Below are 21,271 nucleotides of genomic sequence, written 5' to 3'. Positions count from 1 at the left end.
GAATGTGCTCTGTAACAAAATAAAAAGTTTGTGAAACAACAAAATCAACATTTATTCGTGTGACTTAACTAAATTGTATTGTACAAGTAAATCAAAATACATGTGCATCGTGGGGATAAGCTGATCAAGAAGACTCTCAAAACGTATGTTGACTATTTCCTTTACTTGGTAGATTCATTCTCATGTAGTTTTTGTATTTTATCTACGTGTCAAATTTTAAAGAAATGTGTCAATGAGAAGGGTTAAATAATGTTCAAAATAATATTTAGTTTGCATTTATTTTATAATACACCTGCTTATGCTCCTATCATGATATCGAAATTACGCGAGAGCCCGGAATATTGATGTGAGAACCGGCTGAAGTACATTACTTTTTTTAAGTGTATGCACTCATCTCATTGATAAATATTTTACGTACACATTCATTTTATTCTCTCGTTGCAAATCAGACAGCATAGGACTACACGGGGCGAACTGTCAAAAATGACCGTGATGACATGAAAAATTGACGAGCTTTAAGTTCCCGACCCAGCCGAAAAGCATCCATGCGCCTGGTGAACCATATTTCTGAAATTCCTCAGCATGCAAATACGTGCAAAAAACCCAAATGAACAGCGATGAAAATCAAGTTTCTAATCATAACATCAATGCATACTCAATGGTGTAGGTAAGTCAAGAGACTATAATAGTACAGCTTCAGTGGAATCCCGTTTTGGGCAAAAATTTGTGGTCATATGAGAGGCGTTTCCATTAACCTCATAAACAGAATTATTAAAATCAGAAAATTACAGAGTATGCGTTATCTTCTGGCCGAAAAATTGTATTAATAGAGTGATCATAAGGCGCGGCCATGGCGTTGAAGACTTATTCAACCCCGCAGGTAGCCCAACTTTACGCGGTGATGGCGGCGTGTTTAGTAGGCGAGTAAGTTCGACCAAAGTGTAATCATTGAACAGTGGACAGGAGTCGATGGAGAGTCCAAAAAAATATAGCTGTCATGATGGAGCGGTGTTCAATTGCGTGTCGAAAGTAATCAGGCAGTTACTTTGGTTTTGGTTTTACAGTTTGAGATTGGCTGAATAATCTTATTGGTAAGTAATTGGTTTGGCTTTGGTTCTATAACACTCAATTGAAAACCGCTCTATCATAGAATTGATATTATTGTGTTAGTAAAGGTTAGGCCATGTTAAGGTGAAGGAGGATTGTCGAAGGATTTTTTCGAAACTTTCTCTGAATGTTCCCTACCAAGGAGTGTGTATTAAGTTTAACCCAGCTCAGGTTGATATAATGTACGGCAGTTTATATTTCGGTCTGTCAGAAGTCTGTATTAAGCGAGCTCCGGTGTAGTAAAGGTAAAACTCTCAGGGCTGAATTCCTCGGTTCCTGTACCATCCGAGTCTACGTCCATCACTCTCCCGTAACACATTAGCTTCCCCAGCGTGTGATAGCCTTTCGCTTTTGCTTCCCCAGTGTCTCCGAACCTCAGCTGCTTTACAGGAAGAGTGCTTTTATCAGTCAAAAAGCCGCTGTCCTCCAGCCACTCACTTATGTCTGAATCGCAGTTACAATTAACCTTTTCAGTTCCCACGCAGGTTTGATCTACTCCGCATGCACATTTTCCGCTATGGGGAGGTGCTCCGCCCCAATACCTCATGGTCAAGCCGTCACGTGACACCCACCAGCCAGTGTCACCAGCCAGCAGGCTGGATTCGAAGCACTCATACTTGATAAATTGACGGCAGCCAGCTGATATGCTGATGAGACTTGTAATTTGAGATAAGTTTGCGCCTGTGTAAGTTACATCTCGTTTATAGCTTCCACCTGGTTCAAATCCATCAACGAGTGATCTGTTCTCACTGTCATGGCTTATAATCGTCACGCCACGCCCATTTTCCATGGTCATGTTGCAAAATACTTCAAAAGGCGCTTCTCCGATATCTCCACCATCGGGGTCGATGAAGTAATATCCACTGGTATCGTCCTTCATGCTGCCGGCCGAGTCTTCCTGTCGCATTTTGATGTCTTGACATGAAGGCAGAGCATGAACGTGTACATAAATGTATACTTGCAATATGATAATGTCATTCTGGGCTTCGCAGATGTAGGAGCCGTCGTGTGACAGTTCAGCGGAGGTAATGAACAGAGTGTTATTGAGGGAAATACTAATTCCTTCGCGGTACGGTACAATCCATGCCATTGTTGGTTCCAGGTCACTCTCGGCTGAGCAAGGGAGAGTCAGTGAGTCACCGACATAGACGTAATACACATCCCAGGGAGGTAGTTCTTTAAATTTGAGGACTGAATGTACAAATAGTTCCGCAGACGATAAAACGCTTCCCACTTCACTGGTGGCCTTACACGTGTAGTTCCCAGAATCTTCAAGTGAAACGTTTAACAGTAACAAGCTCCCCTCAGTTTCAACAGACCTGTTCACTGGCAGGTGTCCATTTTCTTTTGACCACGTGATGTTAGGCAGTGGATCACCATCCGCCGAGCACGTGAAAGTCACGTTCTCTTGCTCTTCGACAATTATTGACATTGGCTCTGATAGAAAAGTAGGCGGCACTGAAAAAATAACAGTTGGCTCGTCGTATAAGCACACATTGAAATGAAAAACTGTCCCTACGAGTCAAGGTTTTAGCTCGGTAAAAACTAATTGTCAAGGTAGAAATTTTTAAGGTAGAAACATCAACTCGGAAAAAAATATTGAGTTCCAGATGGGATTTGAACCCACGACCCTCCGTGATTTAATCGGATGCTCTAACTACTGAGCTACTGGAGACTCTATGGTGAGCAAGGGTGAAATGTGCATGGGTCTTTTGACTGGAACCGCATCGCGCAGTCACACAGCCAAATGATGTCTAGGTGATGAATTTTTTTCCGAGTTGATGTTTCTACCTTAAAACTTTCTACCTTGAAAATTTCCTTATAATAAAAACTAATTGTGGACAAATAAGTGTAAAATGGAAATAAAGCGGAAGTTAAAACTGCTTATTTACATGTTTTTAAACGGACCAGAACGTTTAAACTATACAAATTAAAAATATTAAAATTGGTTAAAACTTTGGCCACAAAAAGGACTGCAATGGCTGGGTGGGACTAAGGACGAGCTGCTACTCTCTATGAATTTAAATTTGAAAAACTTATTTTATTCTGGAAAACTCCTTGAACATATTAAACGAAAACCAGCTGACAGGGATCCGGCCGTTCAACCAATGGATATAAATTCAATTACAATAGATAGTGCTTCTCAGGATTACTAGTCGCGTAGCTGCTGGGGTGAGCTGGCTCTCGTTGACGGTCTGTGTTGCGCGAAGGTAAGATACTGAGCTGAGAAGCCGCAAGAGTCACCCCTAAATGATTATCATAATGAACGTGAAAATGTGTTTCATACTTTGGCAAATCTGGCCACTTCTCTCGTAAGGCGGTTCGCAGAAGCAATCATAAGAACCAATGGTGTTGACGCAAGAAGCTTTTGCGTGACAATTATGTCTTGATGCGTGGCATTCATCAACATCTATATCAAAAGGAGAAAGAAATAAACTAATCGAATCATTTTGTAGACGTAAGAAAATACTTAGTAGCCACTCATCAGTATTGGTTGGAAATACGCGAATCTGACTTGCGCTCTCGTCGTTTTTTTATTCGCTGGTAGACAACGATCGCTGCTACCAACTGGAGTAAGGAGGTCAAATAATAAGACTCTTACAAAGATGATGTTTGACATGACATTACAGGAGCATATATTGGTATAGGTGAATTCAGTTTGGGGCTGACCTGACATAAATGCAGGTGGAATACTTCTAACGTCAGGGCCAGCTAGTAACAGGCACACCGAAGCACTTGCCTCAGTCATTTTCTTTGTTTTTTGTTGTTCACAGTCATCATAAACACCCTAAATACCCAGAAGGAGAATTTAACCATGCACATGTGTTACCTCAGTCATAATTTTTTTTCTGGCCGGGCTCTGGATGCCTGATTTAGCATTGTTTCTGAGAATATGTCGCTTTTCAATTCTTTAGTTTTTTTCACAATTTTTTTAGGACAGTGATAGGACTATTCTTATCACTACGATGGTCGGGACCTCATGTTACACTAAGTTATTTTTATCTTAACAGTACCGTTTTGCCTTCGTTTTACCTTCGCATGTAGATACACCATCTCCCTTGTACCCAGGCTTGCATGAGCACTTATTTGAGCCCACGGTATTTATGCACTCTGCATGTGCGTGGCAACCATGGTGTTGTGTATCACACTCATTAATATCTATACAAAGTGGAGGAAGGAACAACGTGAATCTAATAATCCAAGGATTAGTTCATCGGAGGGGGCTGAATTAAGTTAATCTAGGATTAGAGTTACGTGAATTCAGTTCAATAAGTTATCATGCATTTGTTCAGTTTAGTTCCTCAAGCCAAATCGTCCCTTTTGTTCAATACAGCCGCTTTAATTTTCTCTGCTTAAAAGAATAAGGAAATGCACTGTTTAATTAATAAATTCCATGTTATACCCTGCGTCTCCTCAGAAATAGCTCACAAATGACGTCAAAATGTGGTAAGAACAGAAAAGGGGCACGCGAGTCGTTAGGCGAGTGTTTCACTGATTTTGTTACCACATCTTGGCGTCTTCTATGATCTATTACTGAAAAGACGCAAGGCAACATGGAATCTATCTGTTTTATATAATAAAGAAACCAAAAAATGTTAATGACGTCATCTTTACGTCTGTCCTCCAATTGATCACAGGTAAGAACCAATCAAAATGCGAGAATAATTTGACTTATTATATAAATTGGAATAGAGCAACCACACTGCATTTGCCTTAGCCTCTGGCAGGTGACTGCGGGATATTCAGACTTCAGTACCTGCGCAAAAGCGACCGTTCCCGGTGAATCCATCGTGACAGAAGCATTCAAATGAGCCCGCGGTGTTCTTGCAGCTGGCATGAAGGTGGCAGTTGTCATATTTTTCTTGACATTCGTCAACATCTGTATCAGTTAAAAATTTTGACAAAAAGGATCAGTAATATATCGTAATAGTGAAATACACCCCCAGTGTTGCACATGAAAGCTTTCCCGACTTACGCTCCTTAAGGTCGACGAGAGCCTGGCTTCGAAACCTCGTCCCCAGGACAATTTTGAAAATCATCGAGGAGGAGACCCCGGGGACGAGGCTGCCTGTCTCCGCACGGGTTACGCGGTTCTGAATTTTCATTTGATCGAATCATTTGCTAAATGAAGATTTTTTAGCCTTGCAATTGGTTACTAGTGTCATGATGTGACTATACAACTGTATAAACAGATGTCGTTAGCCACTATATTAGCCTGTGAACAGGCCAGACCTTTCCAGCTGGAGCCTGTTCACAGGCTACAATTATATCAATTGCTAGCTGTTTCTTCATACTCACCGACAGCACAAATTTCTCCAGTGAAGCCTGATGGACACACGCACTGGAAGATGTCGAGTGATTCAAAGTTTGGAATGCACGAAGCGTTCTTAGGGCATGGACCAGTCGAACACGAGTTCTACAAAAGAACACAAAATGAGATATGCTACCACGAAAACCTTGTGGACAAGAAAAAAATATAAGATGTAGCTGTAGGCGTTGAAAATAGAAATGACAAACGCCGAGAAGGGTTTGCCGGAATTGCAAACCTAAATTTTCACCTTTCTATATTTTTAGAAGACCTTCAACTAGGTCAGCATATGCCTCTACGAACGTTTCAGGCTAATAAAGGAACACCTAGAGTTCCCAAATCCCAGCTACATGTATTTCTAGCCTAAAGAACAGTGAAGAGTAGGGTTGGACAAAGATAAGATGTAAGAGGCTGGTAAAATAAGGGGTCTAGATCACGTTTCACGGAAAACAAAATAGACATTTCATGCATTACGAAATATTTGTCACACGAACTAACAAGATTAATGAGATATTGAAGTTTTATTTCCAAAGTACAGCAAACATCAGTAACACGCTCGCCAAAAGACTCATGTACCCCTTGTTTGTTCTTACCACATTTTGACGTCGTCTGTGATCTATTACTGAACAGACGCACGGCAACATGGAATCTATTTGTTAATTTTGTCAGTAAGGATCACTCTACCTCGGTTCCACGGTAGAAGTACCCAGGCCTGTCCGTCATGTTTTGAGGGTCTCTAAACTCATCAGATTGGCTGATTTCACATTCTCGCACACCATTTTCCACTGCAGGACCCAGGTTATACGACACACAGTACTTGTGTCTGAAGCATTTCATCTGGCAGTCATCTTCCTTCTCCACCGGATATGACGCTAGCACATGGTCCTCCAATGATTTGTCGAATTTTGGGGCGAAAACCTTGACCAGGGTACATCTGCCATCTTTGAATAGCATTGGAATGATTGTTAACTGGTAGTAGTTTACAAATGCTCTATACCTACTATTTTCCGAACCTCCAAGGGAAACCAAAATTGGTCAGGCAAAAGCAATTAGATAATTGCGGTACTTTCCGGCGAAATTGATCAAAAATTGCCCTCAGCTGGAGTTGGTAAGGTATATCGTGTAGATTCATAGAGTTCGAGATATGAACGAGTGCCAATAATAACACATTAAGCGCTAGAAATACGTACAATATTTACGTGAGAAAAATAGAAACTTGTTTTAATTAAAACATCTTTCCTGGTTTGTTAAATATAGATATTAAAAATATTATAAACATAATAGATATAATCATTGGTATATGCGATCCAAGGTCATAAAATGATAATGATCTCTAACACTGGAAAAATGTTATAATTACTGCAACCCTGCGGATTCCATGGGAAATTTCCTCTGTTTTCCCGGTTTGAGGTGTTGACTCCTATTAATAAGTTATGTGCGTTTTATGAGTTTTTTTATCTGTGCGGGTTATAAGTTTTCCACAGCAGTCACTGAAGAAGAGATATTGAAGATCTTACAAATGGTTTCATATGAGCGTAAGGTCATTTTTCGACAGCTGGAATAAGCGCTGCATATGCAGTTAAGGCTAGATTTTATCACATAGCTTGTCGTGCACACAAAACACTTACAAGTTACCTTAGAAGCGTATATTTTTTTGTGAGGAATAAGGCGTTTAGACCAACCATATTTTTGTCATTTTTCGTTTGCGATTTGAGATATCACTTCTATCTTTCTTTATCAATCACTGAAATGGCCGGTGTAATAAATTTATTGCTTTTTTGGGACTGTTAGTGGGGAAGGGATATATACATACACCGTATATATCGGTCTTTTTTGAACAGATCTTGCTCAGTTTTGAGTTCTTGCAGAGAAACCCTCAGGCAGTTGATATACTCGGTACCATTACAGAGATCACTTTTGTATAAACAACTACTTGTAGTTGTAACGGACAGCGATTATATGAAATCAGAGTTTACTTACCAATGAGAGCCTGCGAAATGGCAGCGGGAACCACAAAGTTACTCAGAATGAATATGACAGCACTGGTTTGTACAATCAGATCCGCCATTGATGTTCAGGTCTGAGTGAAACTTTAGTTATTGTGAGGCATCAGTTAATCGAAGGAGTGATGATATTCTAAATACCGTTCAGAATGTATGCCTTATTATACGAAACAATTCCTCGCAACCAATAAGAAGAGCGTGCAATTGAAGAATATTAAACATTATTAGAAAGACAGGTGTACTCCAAAAGTGTAATTTATAGTTAGGTTGTTTCTTTCAAATAACTCTGCAATAAATAGAGTTTTAAAACCTATCACGCTGTTTCTAGTTTGAAGCCGAAAAAAATGAGAGCCCCTGGCTTACTCGGCATGACTGTCATATCTGCGCTAAAACTGAAAAAAAAAAAAGAATACTCTCAGAAAATTCTGGCTCGGTAAATTAAAACAATATTTGAAAGCGAGCAGATAACTTTTGCACGAAATATTCCTTTAAAAGCTTCGCGGGTCAGTTGCGGAAACGTTAAGATGGAGGTGGTAGTTTCATTAGAATTCCTTTTGTAGTCACCGACTCCCATGCAATACTCAACTCCAATGTTTATGACCCAGTAGGGTACGGGGTTATAACTCAGGCGTATCTCCGGAATAAATCCTTCGTTGCAGAATAACAAACTTGATTTGAGTTCAATAATATAAATTCAACACTGTTTATATAAATCCGTCGATATCTTCCACGAAATTTGGGCATCAGTCATTCTACTTGCATGCCCAAATTATGGTCTATGTTGCTGAACTGCATGTGGTTCCGATCGACCGTGAAAGTCTTTTGTAATTAATATAACTTCCACATAATTGATTACCTGTTGAGAAAGTGTGAGACTCAAAATAATTATTTAATGTCTTAAGGAATATCTGTTCATCAGCTGTATGCATTAAATAATTCAATGCGGAGTTGGTAAATGTCATTGGTGGACAATTAAACAGGAGAGACGTCGCCTTACCACATTTCCAAACGTCGAAGAGCTGAGTTGAGAAACGCCACGCAGTGAAGTATTTTTGAAGGACTTCAAGGTGTTAATTAAGAAATGTGATAAAAATGCTGTCTTAAGTGAGTGACGTATCTTCTCAATCGAATTTAAAATTAAGGAGAAAACGGAGAAATAAAATATTGAAAATCTATGTTTGTTAAGATCAGATATCCAAACACCGGGTTGATCGCCTTTTTTCTTAAACTGGATAAAAATCGTGGTGCGACTGGTGCCTGGCTCAAACTCTCAGTGTCAAACCGTCAGAGTGAGATAAGGAAATTGATAGCCAAGCATGCAGTTAGGTTTGATCACTCTAAAAGTTACCAGGCCAGGATATAAACCAATTTGTCTGTCCTGCTTATAGTACTGGTCCTACTTATTCACATCTTCCTTTTTTTTTTTCATATTTGAAATCTAGAATGTTTTCAAACCGGCTTGATAAGTTACGTTTAAAAGTCAGATATCAGTAAAAATATTACACGAGCAGTTTGCCCGTCGATGCCGTGGTTCTTGCTGCTCCATTCTAAACATTGTCATCTCAAAACCGTGAACGAAAAAAATGGCAGTTCTGCAACCCAGATCTCCCACATTGAACAGAGTGAGATCTGGGTATGAGTAGCGTGACCAGACTCGCGCGTGACCAGCGCCTGGTTACCAAGTAACATGGCTTCCATCGCGGTGGTTGGAGCGGGAGTTATCGGTCTTTCTTCAGCTGTGACCATTCTTGAAAGAGACCCGACTCTGAAAGTCACACTAATAGCAGATGCGTTTTCCCCCAATACAACCAGCGATGGTGCGGCAGGGCTCATGTTGCCTTTTGTGATGGGAAATACACCTCTTGCGTTACAGAAGTAAGCTTTTTGATCCACTCTACTTTGGGATGATCCGGGTCACCACATGAAACCAATGAATCCACTCTGGTCAAGGATTCGTGGACTACTTTGATGCGCCATGATCTGATATCACTTGGATCATTGATTTTGTTCTGTACCTTTCCAAAGGAACGCACACAAAAATGTTAAATTTCGATAGCCAGCCAACTCCATTCCAGCAATGGTACTCTGTAAATCTTTGGGTAGGGGTGTGCCGCTGAGATACTGAAACGCTTTCCCTGTACTAGACCATGATCAGCTTGATTTCGCAACTCTATTCTAGACTAGGCACCAAAAACCACTTCCCTATCCCAGACTAGCTATTTTCAATGTAGAAACTTATGTTTATCAAAATCATAGTCCAACATAAGCTAACTGATATCTTACAAGTTTCAATTTCTATTATAGAACTTCGGGTAAAGATTCCCATTTTGGACTAAATTATTTATACACCGGTCACTTTTGTGGTGAATTATACCCTATTCTAGACCAAAACTGTTTGTTTTCTATACCCTCTCTTGGACTAAACTTCCTGGAAACCATACCCGTCATAGCTATATGGGAGTACCCCCCGGGACCTCAACAAGCAATTTTAAAGCTTTTAAAAATGCATTAATATATACTTTTTGTTTGAAAATTATGTAGAAAATGGTTTTCTGAAACTCTGAAAGAATTGGAGAAGCTGTTAAAGAGAGAAGATGCAGGGCAATATCTAGCATTGTACTCAATGTCAGCTTATATTATTTGCGATGAAATTGAAGAGGTATGTCATCTTTATACGGCTGATTTAACATAGTTTTATTTTATATGGCTCTGAACTCTCCACCCCCTCCCCGCTATGTATCATAATCCAGTAATAAAAAATGAGGTTCACCTAGCTTGTTCCTGACCAAGACTAAACATTGGACATTGTGGTCAAGTGACTTATGCTCACTAGGTCTTTGCATTTGGACTATGTGCATTTTGGCTTTCAAGCAGATCTGCTTGGTGATCATTGGTCATGCATTTGTTGATATTCATTGCCCTTCAGTTTAACGTTTACTACTGAAATATCAGTTATGTCTAATTTATTGTGATTTTTGTAGTGTAATCAACTAACTAAGCATTGAATGTTCACATGATTATAATTTTAATATTCTGAGTATCAACTGGCTGGTTTTACTCATTCGATTTAGCACCCACCTAGAATAGGCACCAACCCTAAAGCCAGTAAAAGTAAAGAAGCGCCCAGCCTCGAACATGCACCCACCACCACCCCACCCCCTCCCCCTGCCACTCAAACTCTTATAAGTGGCTACCCCCCTTGGAAGGCCTCTTAAATATTTTATGTGACTCAATTAATAGTACCACTGTTATATTTGTAAATTACTGTACTTTAGGTAATTTAAGATTGTAAAATGTACTCGTTAATTCAGTTGTTTTACTGCAAGAGAGTTTTAATAAACTACTTTACATAAAAGAACATTTCTTTGTTGAGCTTATGTACTTATTACCTACAGGAACCTTATTGGAAGGATTGCGTGGATGGATATCATCTTCTTAGTCAAAAGGAGCTTGATAGGTTTCCACCGCCATCAAAGTCAGTATTAGTATTGCTTTTATTGTTGCATGAACTAGCAGGTCAAAATAATTAATTCAATTAATCACAAGAATTAATTATTTGATTAATCACAAATTAAAAAGAGCTTGATAAATTTCTACGACTATCAAAGTCAATGTAACATCATTTTTCATTATGCAAATCAATCAATAAAATTTGATTCATTCAAGGAGAGAGACACTTGAAAAGATTGCTTGTAACTGACACACATAATAACTACAGATTACATAAATTAAATTAAGAGTCAGTTTTCGAAGATGGAGGAGAACTCGTAGCAAACTTAAGCAGAGAAAACCCTACAATCAATCAGTCAGTAATGGATAGGTAAAGTAAAGTCAGCATACAAGCCCAGTGGTCCATCAGGCTGAAGCTTATCCCGGTTCCTGTAGCATTAAGTGACTAGGAATATCTCTGATGGGGTGCTAGTGAATGGTAGGGTTACCTCCAGCATTAAATGGGTGATTCCAGATAGTATCCATACCCTACCATGGGTAGCATGAACATTTTAAGCCCCCCTTGCCTTTGGAAATTCCAAAATGGTCTACCCCCCCCCCCCCCCTCCTCATGCCCATTGAATTCCAAAATTGTTAACCTCTCCTCCCCTCCGGAATTTCCAATTTTTTTCAGGCCCTTTGGAAACCATGTTTGACTGCCTACAATTTCTAACGAACGCTTTTTACCCCCTCCAAGAAATTTCTGCTCTCAATTTTCAGTCAAGCAAACAAACAACTCAACTTTCTTATAAATGTTTAATAAAGCACAAGGTAGCTTTTCCTTCTAAGTGTTATCATTACGTTGCTTACCACCAAATAAGACTTTTTCTTCTCAGTTCATTAGCTTCATATTTTCAGGAGAATAGATCATATTGATACCAGTGAAAGGCAAAAGTAAAGTTCACAATGTGCCGTCACCTGCCATATTGAAAATTTTGCTCATTGAGTAACTGCTGACCACTAGTAATGCAGCCTACAAATCTGTCAGGTGTTCCATTAGGAAACGAGAGACTGGTGCCAGATTTTCCCACTCAACAAGATCATTGACAACAGGAGATCAGAAAGAAACACAGACTTGTTTTATAATTATTTCATTAATCAATCGTCTAATTCATCAACTTTAAGGCCTCTTCGATGAGGGGCTTGCGGCACAACCCATCTGCTCACTCATTTGCGTGATTGCTAACACCTGCCTGATTGATTTTTACCATGCTTCTGTGGTCGGTTCGTGCTTGATTTGCAAACTGGAAAAGTTATCAGATCAGTGATTTCAAGCGAAGCTCTCGCTGTCTTCCCCCTCCGGAAATTCAGAGCTGAACCCCCCCCCCCCCCCTCCTGATGCATTTGGAATTCCAAACTGCATTATCCCCCATGCCTATAGAATTCCAATCCAAGAAACCCCCCTTCTCCCTCAGAATTCCAAGATGCTGCCCATGGTATGGTATGGATATTTTCTTGAATCACCCAATTCACCATTACCCGTTTGTACACCTGGGTGAAGAGAAGTACTGTGAAAGTAGTATCATGCTCAAAAACACAACACAATGTCCCCAGCCAGGACTTGAACCTGGACTTGAACCTGGACCTGGACCGCTTGATCGACAAACTCAATCTAATCTCTGATTTTTGTTTAATTAATGTTTGTACTGTCTTGCAGATTTGGATATTCCTTCAGAGCACTGTTTTTTAATGGCAAGCAATACAACCCATGGCTTCTTGAAAGGTAACAGGGTTTCTTTTTCATGTACTCAATATGAAATTGATAGACTTAAATACATTTGCCACCAGACTTGAAATGCAATTTTTTAAGCATTTCTTGAGCATTTCTCGTCATGAACAATTGATAAATTTTAGACTCACAATGTGTTGCAGGTGTTGCTGCAAGTTATGATTCATTATATGTATATGCACTGCATATTATTCACTCTCAGATTTCGACGTCTGGGTGGTTCTGTTGTGAAAAAAACAATACATTCATTGGAAGAGGTATGAGAACTCAGTATGAACATAGTGCCACATGCCATTAAAATTTGCTTCGGGTTTATTGTTCTTGACATTGTTATTAATCAATAAAATTCATAAATAAATGCATAGGTACTAAAATTATGTTATCAGATCAAATTTCACTGCTTTAAGTGTCAGCTTATTTAAAAGCTTGCAGGTCTTTATGATGTTGTCGTTAACTGCTCTGGGATGAGAGCTCGGGAATTAGTCAATGATCTTTCCATGGATCCTGTCAGAGGTCAAGTCTTAAGGGTAAGCTTAATTAACTGTTTTATGGTGTTTTCATCATGTACATAAAGATTATAAACTGATCTTCTCACACACAAGTGGAAGTTACTACAAGCCAAACTTAATAACAAAGCCACTGCTATTCCATAATGACAGCACATGATACCAAACAGCCAAATGAAACTGTTACCCAAATTGGGTCATGTGTTATGCGTATAAGACTGTTACAGTTACAATTATTACACATGGTCCAGTTTTTGTCAGTGTGGTTCTTTCAGGTAGAACAGCACATTCCATTTGCTAAAATGTATCCAGCAAGCTATGAAGCTGACATGTTTGAGCTAACTAGAATGCTAGACCTAAGGCCTTATGCATCCCATGGCGCAACAAGAACTTATTCTGATTATGATGATGATGATGATGATGATGATTATGTATGTTTGACTTGCCCAACTGAAATAAGGAAATCAAATGCAATAGCTTAATGAAATCATTTATATGAGAAGTGCTACACCTGTCACTGATTGAGGAATTGTTTTGTCTTGTTTCAGATGGAATAGTTACCATAAACTGCCGCTTATAAGCCCAGGGCTTTTAAATGAGCTTATAAACAGAGGGGCTTATATCTGAGGGGGCTTATAGCCAAGGGAGCTTATAAACGAGATAAAAAAAAATGATCAAAATACGTTTTGTATTTACTAGCAATTAAGCTTGAAAACGAATTCAAAAGAAGGAAAGTTAGAGGGGAGGGGGGCTTATAACACGATGTATTTTTCAGTTTACAGGTAGAATTGGGCCTATAACCGGAGGGGCTTATAACCAGAGGCGCTTATAAGTGGCAGTTTATGGTAGTCAATAAAGAACCAAATAATTATATGAATTGTGATTGGTCTGCTGTTACAACACAGTCATTAATTTTTGCCTGAAGAAAACGCTTAAGCAGTTTTTTTTATTTTTTTATTTCAAGGTAATACAGATACCCCTTTAACGCGTCTTTACCATTTTTTACAGCAGTCACCACATTGTCAAAGGGTGGTTGTTAATGACCTTGTATCAATGGGGTCCACTGTTGTTGATTTTTTTAATTGAATTCTCATTCTAGGTTTATGCACCGTGGATTAAAGAGGCTTATTTCAAAGGAGATAAACACCTTGCAAAGCAGGAAAGATACTGTTATATTCTTCCACAGTAAGACCAAGATCAACATTTCTTTATAATGTGTAGTCCCGGAAAATATCCATACGTCCCCCACGAAAGGGATTTTTCCTAAGACCCCCCACCCCTCTGGAGCTTCATACATTTCTTTAATTTTTCAGTATTACAGAACCCCACCCCCTGGGAAATTCCCATTCCCTTCTGTGGGGGGTGTATGGATTTTTTCTGGAACTGCCCAATGAACATCTACAACATTCTACATGCGTAGGTGGATTCAGCTAACGTGTTTAAATCCTTGTTGCCTCCCAAGGGATATCAATGCATTTGGGAAGTTACAATATTGTTCTTTTTGTACACACTCCTATGAAATCAGTTGCATGTGGCAAATTGCATCATTGTAACCTCCCAAATGAATCATCACGTGGTCTGGATATTGGATGGCAATATGTCAGCGGAATCTGTGTACTGCGGGCCCATGAGAATGGGTTTCTATTATCATAGGGCTGAGCCTAATAAGGATCTATAATCTCCCTCAAGTAAAAACTAAACTCTGCATCAAATGTTCTCTGTCCACACTACGCCAGAGAAATTTGAAAACGGATCAATCACCGGTCATTTTGGATTTGTGTTTGAGGAAAACTCGGGCAGGAGGTCACGTGATTATCGTGAAGTCATTGTTGTCGAAAAGCTCCGTTTTCAAAGCGTTTTCGGTCCACACTAAAACGCAAAGCCGGCGTTTTCAAACTCCTCCGGTTTGAAGAGCGTTTTCGAAAAGCTCCGTTTTCATGACGGATTAGTGTGGACGGTAGGCCTAACCGTAGAAATTAAGCTGCGTTTTCAATTGCCTCTGGCGTAGTGTGGACGAGGCTTGACACTTTGTTACTGTTTCTTCAGAGCAAATGGTGAAGTTGTTCTCGGGGGAACTGGATATCACAATAACTTCGACACAAAAGTTAGCGCTGATGACACCAGACACATCTTAGAGGTCACGTCAAAGCTCATACCTAGTCTAAAAGTAAGTCAAGTGTTTGACAGCGTAAATCATCGGAGCGCAAAAGTGGAGTGATTTTAACTAGTGTATGTAGTGTATTTATAATATTATATATGAGAAGATTATGAAGAAGGATAAGTTTATTACACGACTAAACATAACTAAGAAGGCTTATAATCTTATACAGCCAATTCCCCGGGCCGATTAGAGTGTGAGTCTTATATCTAGAAAATGTTCGACTGGTTAAAGCTCTTCAAGCTCCAATTCGATCACAAAAGCTGGTTAGTTAATCTCTTATTCCAGGACTGGACTGGAAGAACAAAGAACATCGGCCCTTGGTCTTTCTATACAGACTTAAGTAACGGCCGATGTCCTGCCAGTGTGGCCCTCGCGGGTGGTTAATAAGCATGCACAGCCTTGAAAAATTAACATTTTGAGCATTTTGCTAGCGGCATGTTGAATTCAGTGACAAAAAAGGAGAAGAAAATCAATGACTGACATAATTCAGTTCTCACCATATCCCAGTCACTAATCATTGGTTTCATGTATGCACAAGATAACTCAAAAAAATATTCAAAAAAATGTGCAAATGTTATTGTTTATAGTGGTCAGTGCGCTTAGCTTCACCTAGCTAGTTCACAGGCATGCCACTTAAACAGAAAGAAACAAATATATTATTATTATTATTATTATTATTATTATTATAATAATAATAATAATACTAATAAAGTTTTTTGGGCGCATTTAAAAAACTCAATGCGCTTACATTGGTTAAATCCTATCAAATTATGTTTATCATCTAAACATAATAGGCTTAAAAATCCCAACTGGAAGGAGGCAGATCAGTTGGCTATTTTCAAGCATGACCCAGGGGTTGAACTAGGATCTACCGAGAAATGACCCCAGTTAGTGGTCAGAGCTGGACTTAACCACACGCGACTTCCGGATTTCAAGTCCGCCGCCCTAACCACTCGACCTTGCTGCGTCCACCTTTTTAAAGAAATGCTGCCCAATGCTCGTGATAAAGTCGGCTGGGAAGATCGGTTTAGCATTGTCTGACATGCTTTGTTTCTTTTCTTCTCTTCAGCGAGCTCCAGTGTTAGAAGCATGGGTAGGACTGCGACCTGGTCGACCCTGCACAAGAATTGAAAAAGAGGTCATGAAATTTAAGGACAAACTTGGAAGAGAACGGAGTCTCAAAGTTAGTAGGGGAACTATGGGTGTTTTGCAATTCTGGCAATAAAACACTCGTTATATGATTAATAAATAAATATAATCTACCAAGCAATTTTGGAGCGCATGTTTAAAGTCTCTTATTTCTCCGGGCCGTATCAGGACAGGACCGTCTCACACGTGCCTCGCGTGGACACACAAGTCGCGCACGCGCCTCGCGTGCCCAAACGGGTCTCTCACTCGCCTTGCATATCGCTGACTCGTGTCATAAAACTAATGTAGAACAGAAAAGACTAACCATTTAAAACAAACGTTCGTAGCATTCTTCTATGATTTCTTCTTTTTCTTTTCTGGTTTCTCGGTTGTTCATAATTATGGCCATGGTGATTTATTCTTTTGTTTTCTGGTTTTCAGGTTGTTCATAATTATGGGCACGGTGGTTCAGGTTTAACAGTTCACTGGGGCTGTGCAGCCGACACCGCTGATTTGGTATTTCAATTTCTGGCGCAAGGGCAAATGGCGAAACTATAAACAATCCGTTGATGATAGTGTGGGGAACGATTATTCGTTACAGTAATCTAGGATGACTGGTCGTTTTCTCTTTACGCCTTTTTTGCTGTTTTGTGAGAGTTAAGGCGTTTTATCGATGTTTAAGTTAATTAGTCAATATTTTTTTTCACTGTTTTAGTACTATCGTTTTTAAATGATAGTATGAAAGTTCAATTTACCCCAGGGCATCCCTGAAAACCATCTTGATAAGAGAAACCTCCTGCGTAACTGATCGTTGTTTCATTATATCACTTATGTACGGGTATATATAACAGCTGTGCAAAACAGCAGTGGCCTCTTAATTGATTTCGTACGTATTACATCAGAAAATAATCAAGTAATGATAGTTGTATAATTAAAAGAGAAATGACAAAATCGTGTATTTCGCTATTATAGGTAAAGTTACTAGTGTATATAATATTTGCATTGCAAGTAACGTCATTGCTGCGATAAAAAATCGTATAACTAATTTGTTAAGAAAATACCGAAAATAACATACTATTTGAAACAGGTCTGACCCGAGAGCAATAAACCCTCAATTACCCCAATACCGTGAGGTTATTGTTTTCTAGTTTCTTCTTTTGTGTGTGTTACTCAAATTTCGAGAAGATAAGGTAGGGCACTGGGTACTAGAATGTCACAGTCGGTAAAACAAGCGCCATGGTCAGTAAAATCTTGGTTGGAGCATGCGCATCATTTAGTTCCTGAATCGAACCTTGTTCTCCAGTCAAAAGTAGCATGAGCAGTAGCGAGCAGTTATTAAGAAATTGTGACTGAAAACGGTACAGACAAGGAGGATGAGGTATTTTTTGATGTCGTTTGTTTCTTGATATCCAGTGAGTGTTTTTGTTTAGTTACGGTTTCATTAAACATTCCAAGTGTTTTATTTATCTTCTTTTACAAAAGCAGAAGCGCCTTTGCTTCGTCAGGCAGTCAAATAGGCGAGTACCTTTCTATCGCCCGTAAACCCAATCCGCGAGTGTTGCACGGCCAGGTTATCCATCACCAGTAGATCGCCACTTCTCCACTGAAACCCGACTGCGCATTCCCACGCTGTTGCCCGGATGTGCTGCAACGCTTCCGGTTCAATTTCACTTCCGTCGCCGTAGTAAGTGTGGCAGGGAAACTTATCATCCGGGATCTCTGTGCCGTGAAAGTTTGGCATGTCCCTGTAGTAGGAGCCATTGTGCGACGTTGCCTGGTTGAACCAGATTTTCTCTCCGGTCAGCGGATGATGTATGAAGACATCTCTGTTTTGCCATAAGTACAAATCTCCGTTCGGGTCCCATGTGACACTGTACCCTTGTTGTTTCGCTCTGGGCTTGACATCCTAAAACAGAAGAGAGTTAAGGCGCTGTTACACTAGGTAATGATTCTTGAAACTTAGTTAAACACTCTGATATAACGAAACGACTAAATTCTACTCGTTGCCTCGCCGCAGCCATTGAAGAGGCTCTGGGAGGCTTGCGTGAGCGGAAAAAAGCGATGAGGGAACATTGGAGGTCAAAGAGAATGAAAACCTCTCTGTTTTCGGTGATGTCAGTATTATTTCTTCTATTTTCGTTCTATCTTTCAATTCAAAAACCAATTTAGCGATGTCCATGCAAAAGGCGTTCATTGCTGTGATCGCAAGATGCACAACGTAATGAGTCTAACTGCGTGTCACGTGATACATTCTCGACCAATCACAAAACGCGTTTCACTTGTGGAGTGTATATAAACAAGGCTATGAAATGACAAACCCTTTTCAGTAATTGTTAATAACCTGTAAATTGTCTGTTAGTGGGGTAAAAAGTGAAAAATAATCGGCTTTGTGTTCTCGCAGGGTTCGCCTCCACAGATAACTTTTGCGACTGTTTTTCAATTTATACTCCACTACGAATAAAGTTGACAGGTTGACTGTTTCTGTATACAATACCTCTTTGTTCTCAGTAAAGAAAACGTGCTGCCAGTTCATGTAATCCCCGCGAGATTTGTCCGGCAAGTAGCGTACATATCGCAGTTTCTTTTCTTCAAACTTTCGTACAACTGCAGAGTCAAGTTTAGAGAGAAGTTCCTTGTTTTTCACAAGTGGTGTTTCACCACCGCAGCCTTCAGCAGCCTGTTTTAGGCAGAAGAAGAACACCTACAAAAGAAGTGAAACATAGTAAGCAGCTGAACAAGTTAGTCTGTTCCAGGCTGTCGGTTTGTGGGGGCGAGCAATAGGAGAACGAGCCGAGCGCGAGAATGAGGGGGATCTTGGGAAGAAAGAAAGAGAGTTAACGGGCTTTCTCACCTCAAGTCCCTAGCCTTTTTTTCACCCGTTCTTTTCGCCGAAACACAATACAAAGCAGGCTATGTATCAGCTTACCTTGGAAGGGAAGACATCATTAAAAGCCATTTCATTGTGCGGCTCTATTGTATAACTAGGTGGGTCGATGCTGGCCGTGTAGGTCCCGGCACTTTTGTCAATCTGGGTCCGAAATGCCGTGCCACCGTCGTAAGTCAAAGTTTTCCCTTTAATCGCTTGAGCAATGATCGAAAAGTCCTCTGCTGTTTTAGCTGGCAGATCACGGAACAATATCGCGGGACTATGTGGGAAGTTTTCCTCCACGTAATCCATGCATTTCTCAGTCAGCTCCGCGAGAGAGGACTGGTTCCTATTATTTACTCGCACGCCGAGTGGGAATGAATCTCTTGGCTCTGCTAGGAACTCTGGGAAACCACCGCCCGTGGAGCCTGGAAGAAACTGCCTGTCTCTTAGCCTCGACTTGAATTTCGTCACCAGCTCCTCTCTGGGTATTGGCTCAAAAATGCTCGCTGTGGTGGCAGTTGCAGTTGGAATTTGCAATGAAGAAAGGTGGACAATTATTTTTCTGCTTGGCGTTCGGAAGCCAGATGAAAATCTCCAAAACGTTGTTAGTACACGAGCTGTCATGGTCTGAGGGTAATAACAAGATATTATTTATATTACTAGAATTTCTAGCCGTGAATATCAGAATCTGACATTCTAGAATCGGTCAAGAAGTCATTGTTACTCAAATAAAGAAACATTTTTCGCATGGCTTTTCGGTCCCTGTTACTTATGGTACGTTTCTTTGGGGTGATCTGGATCAGGATCAGTAATTTAAGGTCACTTGAATTAAATCTGGTTTTCTAGCTACCAGATTTCAAGCGGCCATTTTTTTATCGCGGTTTTTTTTTTCCTGGACGGAAAAGGGACCACTCGTAGTCTACCGTGATTTACCTCTCTGTAACTGCTGATACGTTTGTTATATTACCATACAAACTCTTATATTGGCACCGTTCATACAACGGAACCTGCGTCACGCAAGCTACGTGACCAAAAAAATTTCTAAAATTTGCATAAGCTTCTTGACGAATTTCAACAGCTAGGGAGACGTTCTGTATTGCTAATATTACTACAAGACCTCGTTTAAGAACATCACACTTACATGTAACATTATTAGCCGTAACGTTTGAAGAAGCATCCAAGGAATAGCCGCTAAATTAACAAAAAAAGAAAAGCCAGTAACTCCGAATTTGCCATCTTGTCCCAGCTCATTGTCCTCGAAGTAATATTGTAATTTCTAGTCGATGTTGTTTTAAGATCTAATATTAATTCTTAAGATTTTCGTTTCGAATAACATCGAGATCTCAAGAGTTTATTCTTTTATATACCAGAAGCTATTTCAATTTTCTTCATCAGATATGCAGTAAAAGTCGCCTTTACTATTCGGCTGTGCTGTTGTGAGATGTCTATGATTATTCTCAAATTTCAGGCGCTTTACACGACGAGATCTTCTCAGGTGTAAGTTGACTGCAAACATGTAAGATAGCTTATCTTTGTTCCTACTTTTTCCTTCGCTGGCAGCACCTATGACACCTCTCAACTTCAATGGGATGAAATAAAAATACGCTTGAGCAAGGTTTACGTCTTTGACTCACCTTTCTGGCCGATGGGTTCCCGCTGTAACGCAGCCACAGGTAGCGTTACGCGTGAGTACACCACTTAGGGCCTCTTCATATATGAGCCCGGTAACCGCGCTGGCACCGGCTACCGGGACGAATTTTGTTGTCTGTTCACGTGGAACATAAGCTTGTCTCGTTCGCGGCTGTCGTAGCTTTGTGAACTCTTGTAACTTTACTAATGGAAATACTTCAAATATCTGGAAAAGATTACGAGCAAAACGGGACCGTTTACATAACTAGAACGGATTAAAACATATGTGAAGCTTACATCGCCTGTGGCTTTGACGTGAGCACTTCGCAAGCCTTTGTTCT

General features: G+C 40.0%; 3 protein-coding genes across 4 annotated transcripts; 1 reads left to right on the top strand and 2 right to left on the bottom strand.

Annotated features, from left to right (window-relative positions):
- Positions 1–27: 27 nt before the first annotated feature.
- On the bottom strand, positions 28–2,539 carry LOC110068741 (contactin-associated protein-like 3B). Its single transcript, XM_020776143.2, has one exon. The coding sequence runs from the start codon at positions 2,537–2,539 to the stop codon at positions 1,328–1,330; it is 1,212 nt and encodes a 403-aa protein (XP_020631802.2). The 3' UTR covers positions 28–1,327.
- Positions 2,540–9,080: 6,541 nt separating this feature from the next.
- LOC110068784 (D-aspartate oxidase-like) lies at positions 9,081–17,556 on the top strand. Its single transcript, XM_089279860.1, has 10 exons — positions 9,081–9,294; positions 9,961–10,078; positions 10,815–10,894; positions 12,566–12,631; positions 12,840–12,894; positions 13,063–13,164; positions 14,243–14,328; positions 15,190–15,310; positions 16,374–16,487; positions 16,874–17,556. The coding sequence occupies exons 1-10, from the start codon at positions 9,107–9,109 to the stop codon at positions 16,988–16,990; spliced, it is 1,047 nt and encodes a 348-aa protein (XP_089135986.1). The 5' UTR covers positions 9,081–9,106; the 3' UTR covers positions 16,991–17,556.
- Positions 14,107–21,058, bottom strand: LOC110068783 (uncharacterized). Of its 2 annotated transcripts, none has more exons than XM_089279859.1 (5): positions 20,936–21,058; positions 19,359–19,928; positions 18,927–19,133; positions 17,958–18,338; positions 14,107–16,420 (listed from the first exon to the last, which is right to left on the bottom strand). In XM_089279859.1, exons 2-5 carry the CDS (start codon positions 19,923–19,925, stop codon positions 16,370–16,372), a joined length of 1,206 nt encoding a protein of 401 aa, XP_089135985.1. In that variant the 5' UTR covers positions 19,926–19,928; positions 20,936–21,058; the 3' UTR covers positions 14,107–16,369. The 2 variants fall into 2 exon arrangements, with proteins under 2 accessions (XP_089135985.1, XP_089135984.1); XM_089279858.1 differs by lacking the exon at positions 20,936–21,058 and adding an exon at positions 20,443–20,585.
- Between the last annotated feature and the right edge of the window lie 213 nt (positions 21,059–21,271).

Source organism: Orbicella faveolata, unplaced genomic scaffold, assembly GCF_042242905.1.
Source record: "Orbicella faveolata isolate gen_17 unplaced genomic scaffold, um_ofav_v1 contig_47, whole genome shotgun sequence".
Taxonomy (NCBI): Eukaryota; Metazoa; Cnidaria; class Anthozoa; order Scleractinia; family Merulinidae; genus Orbicella; species Orbicella faveolata.
The sequence above is the reverse complement of the archived record's forward strand: the minus strand, read 5'-3'. Positions and strand labels throughout refer to the sequence as shown.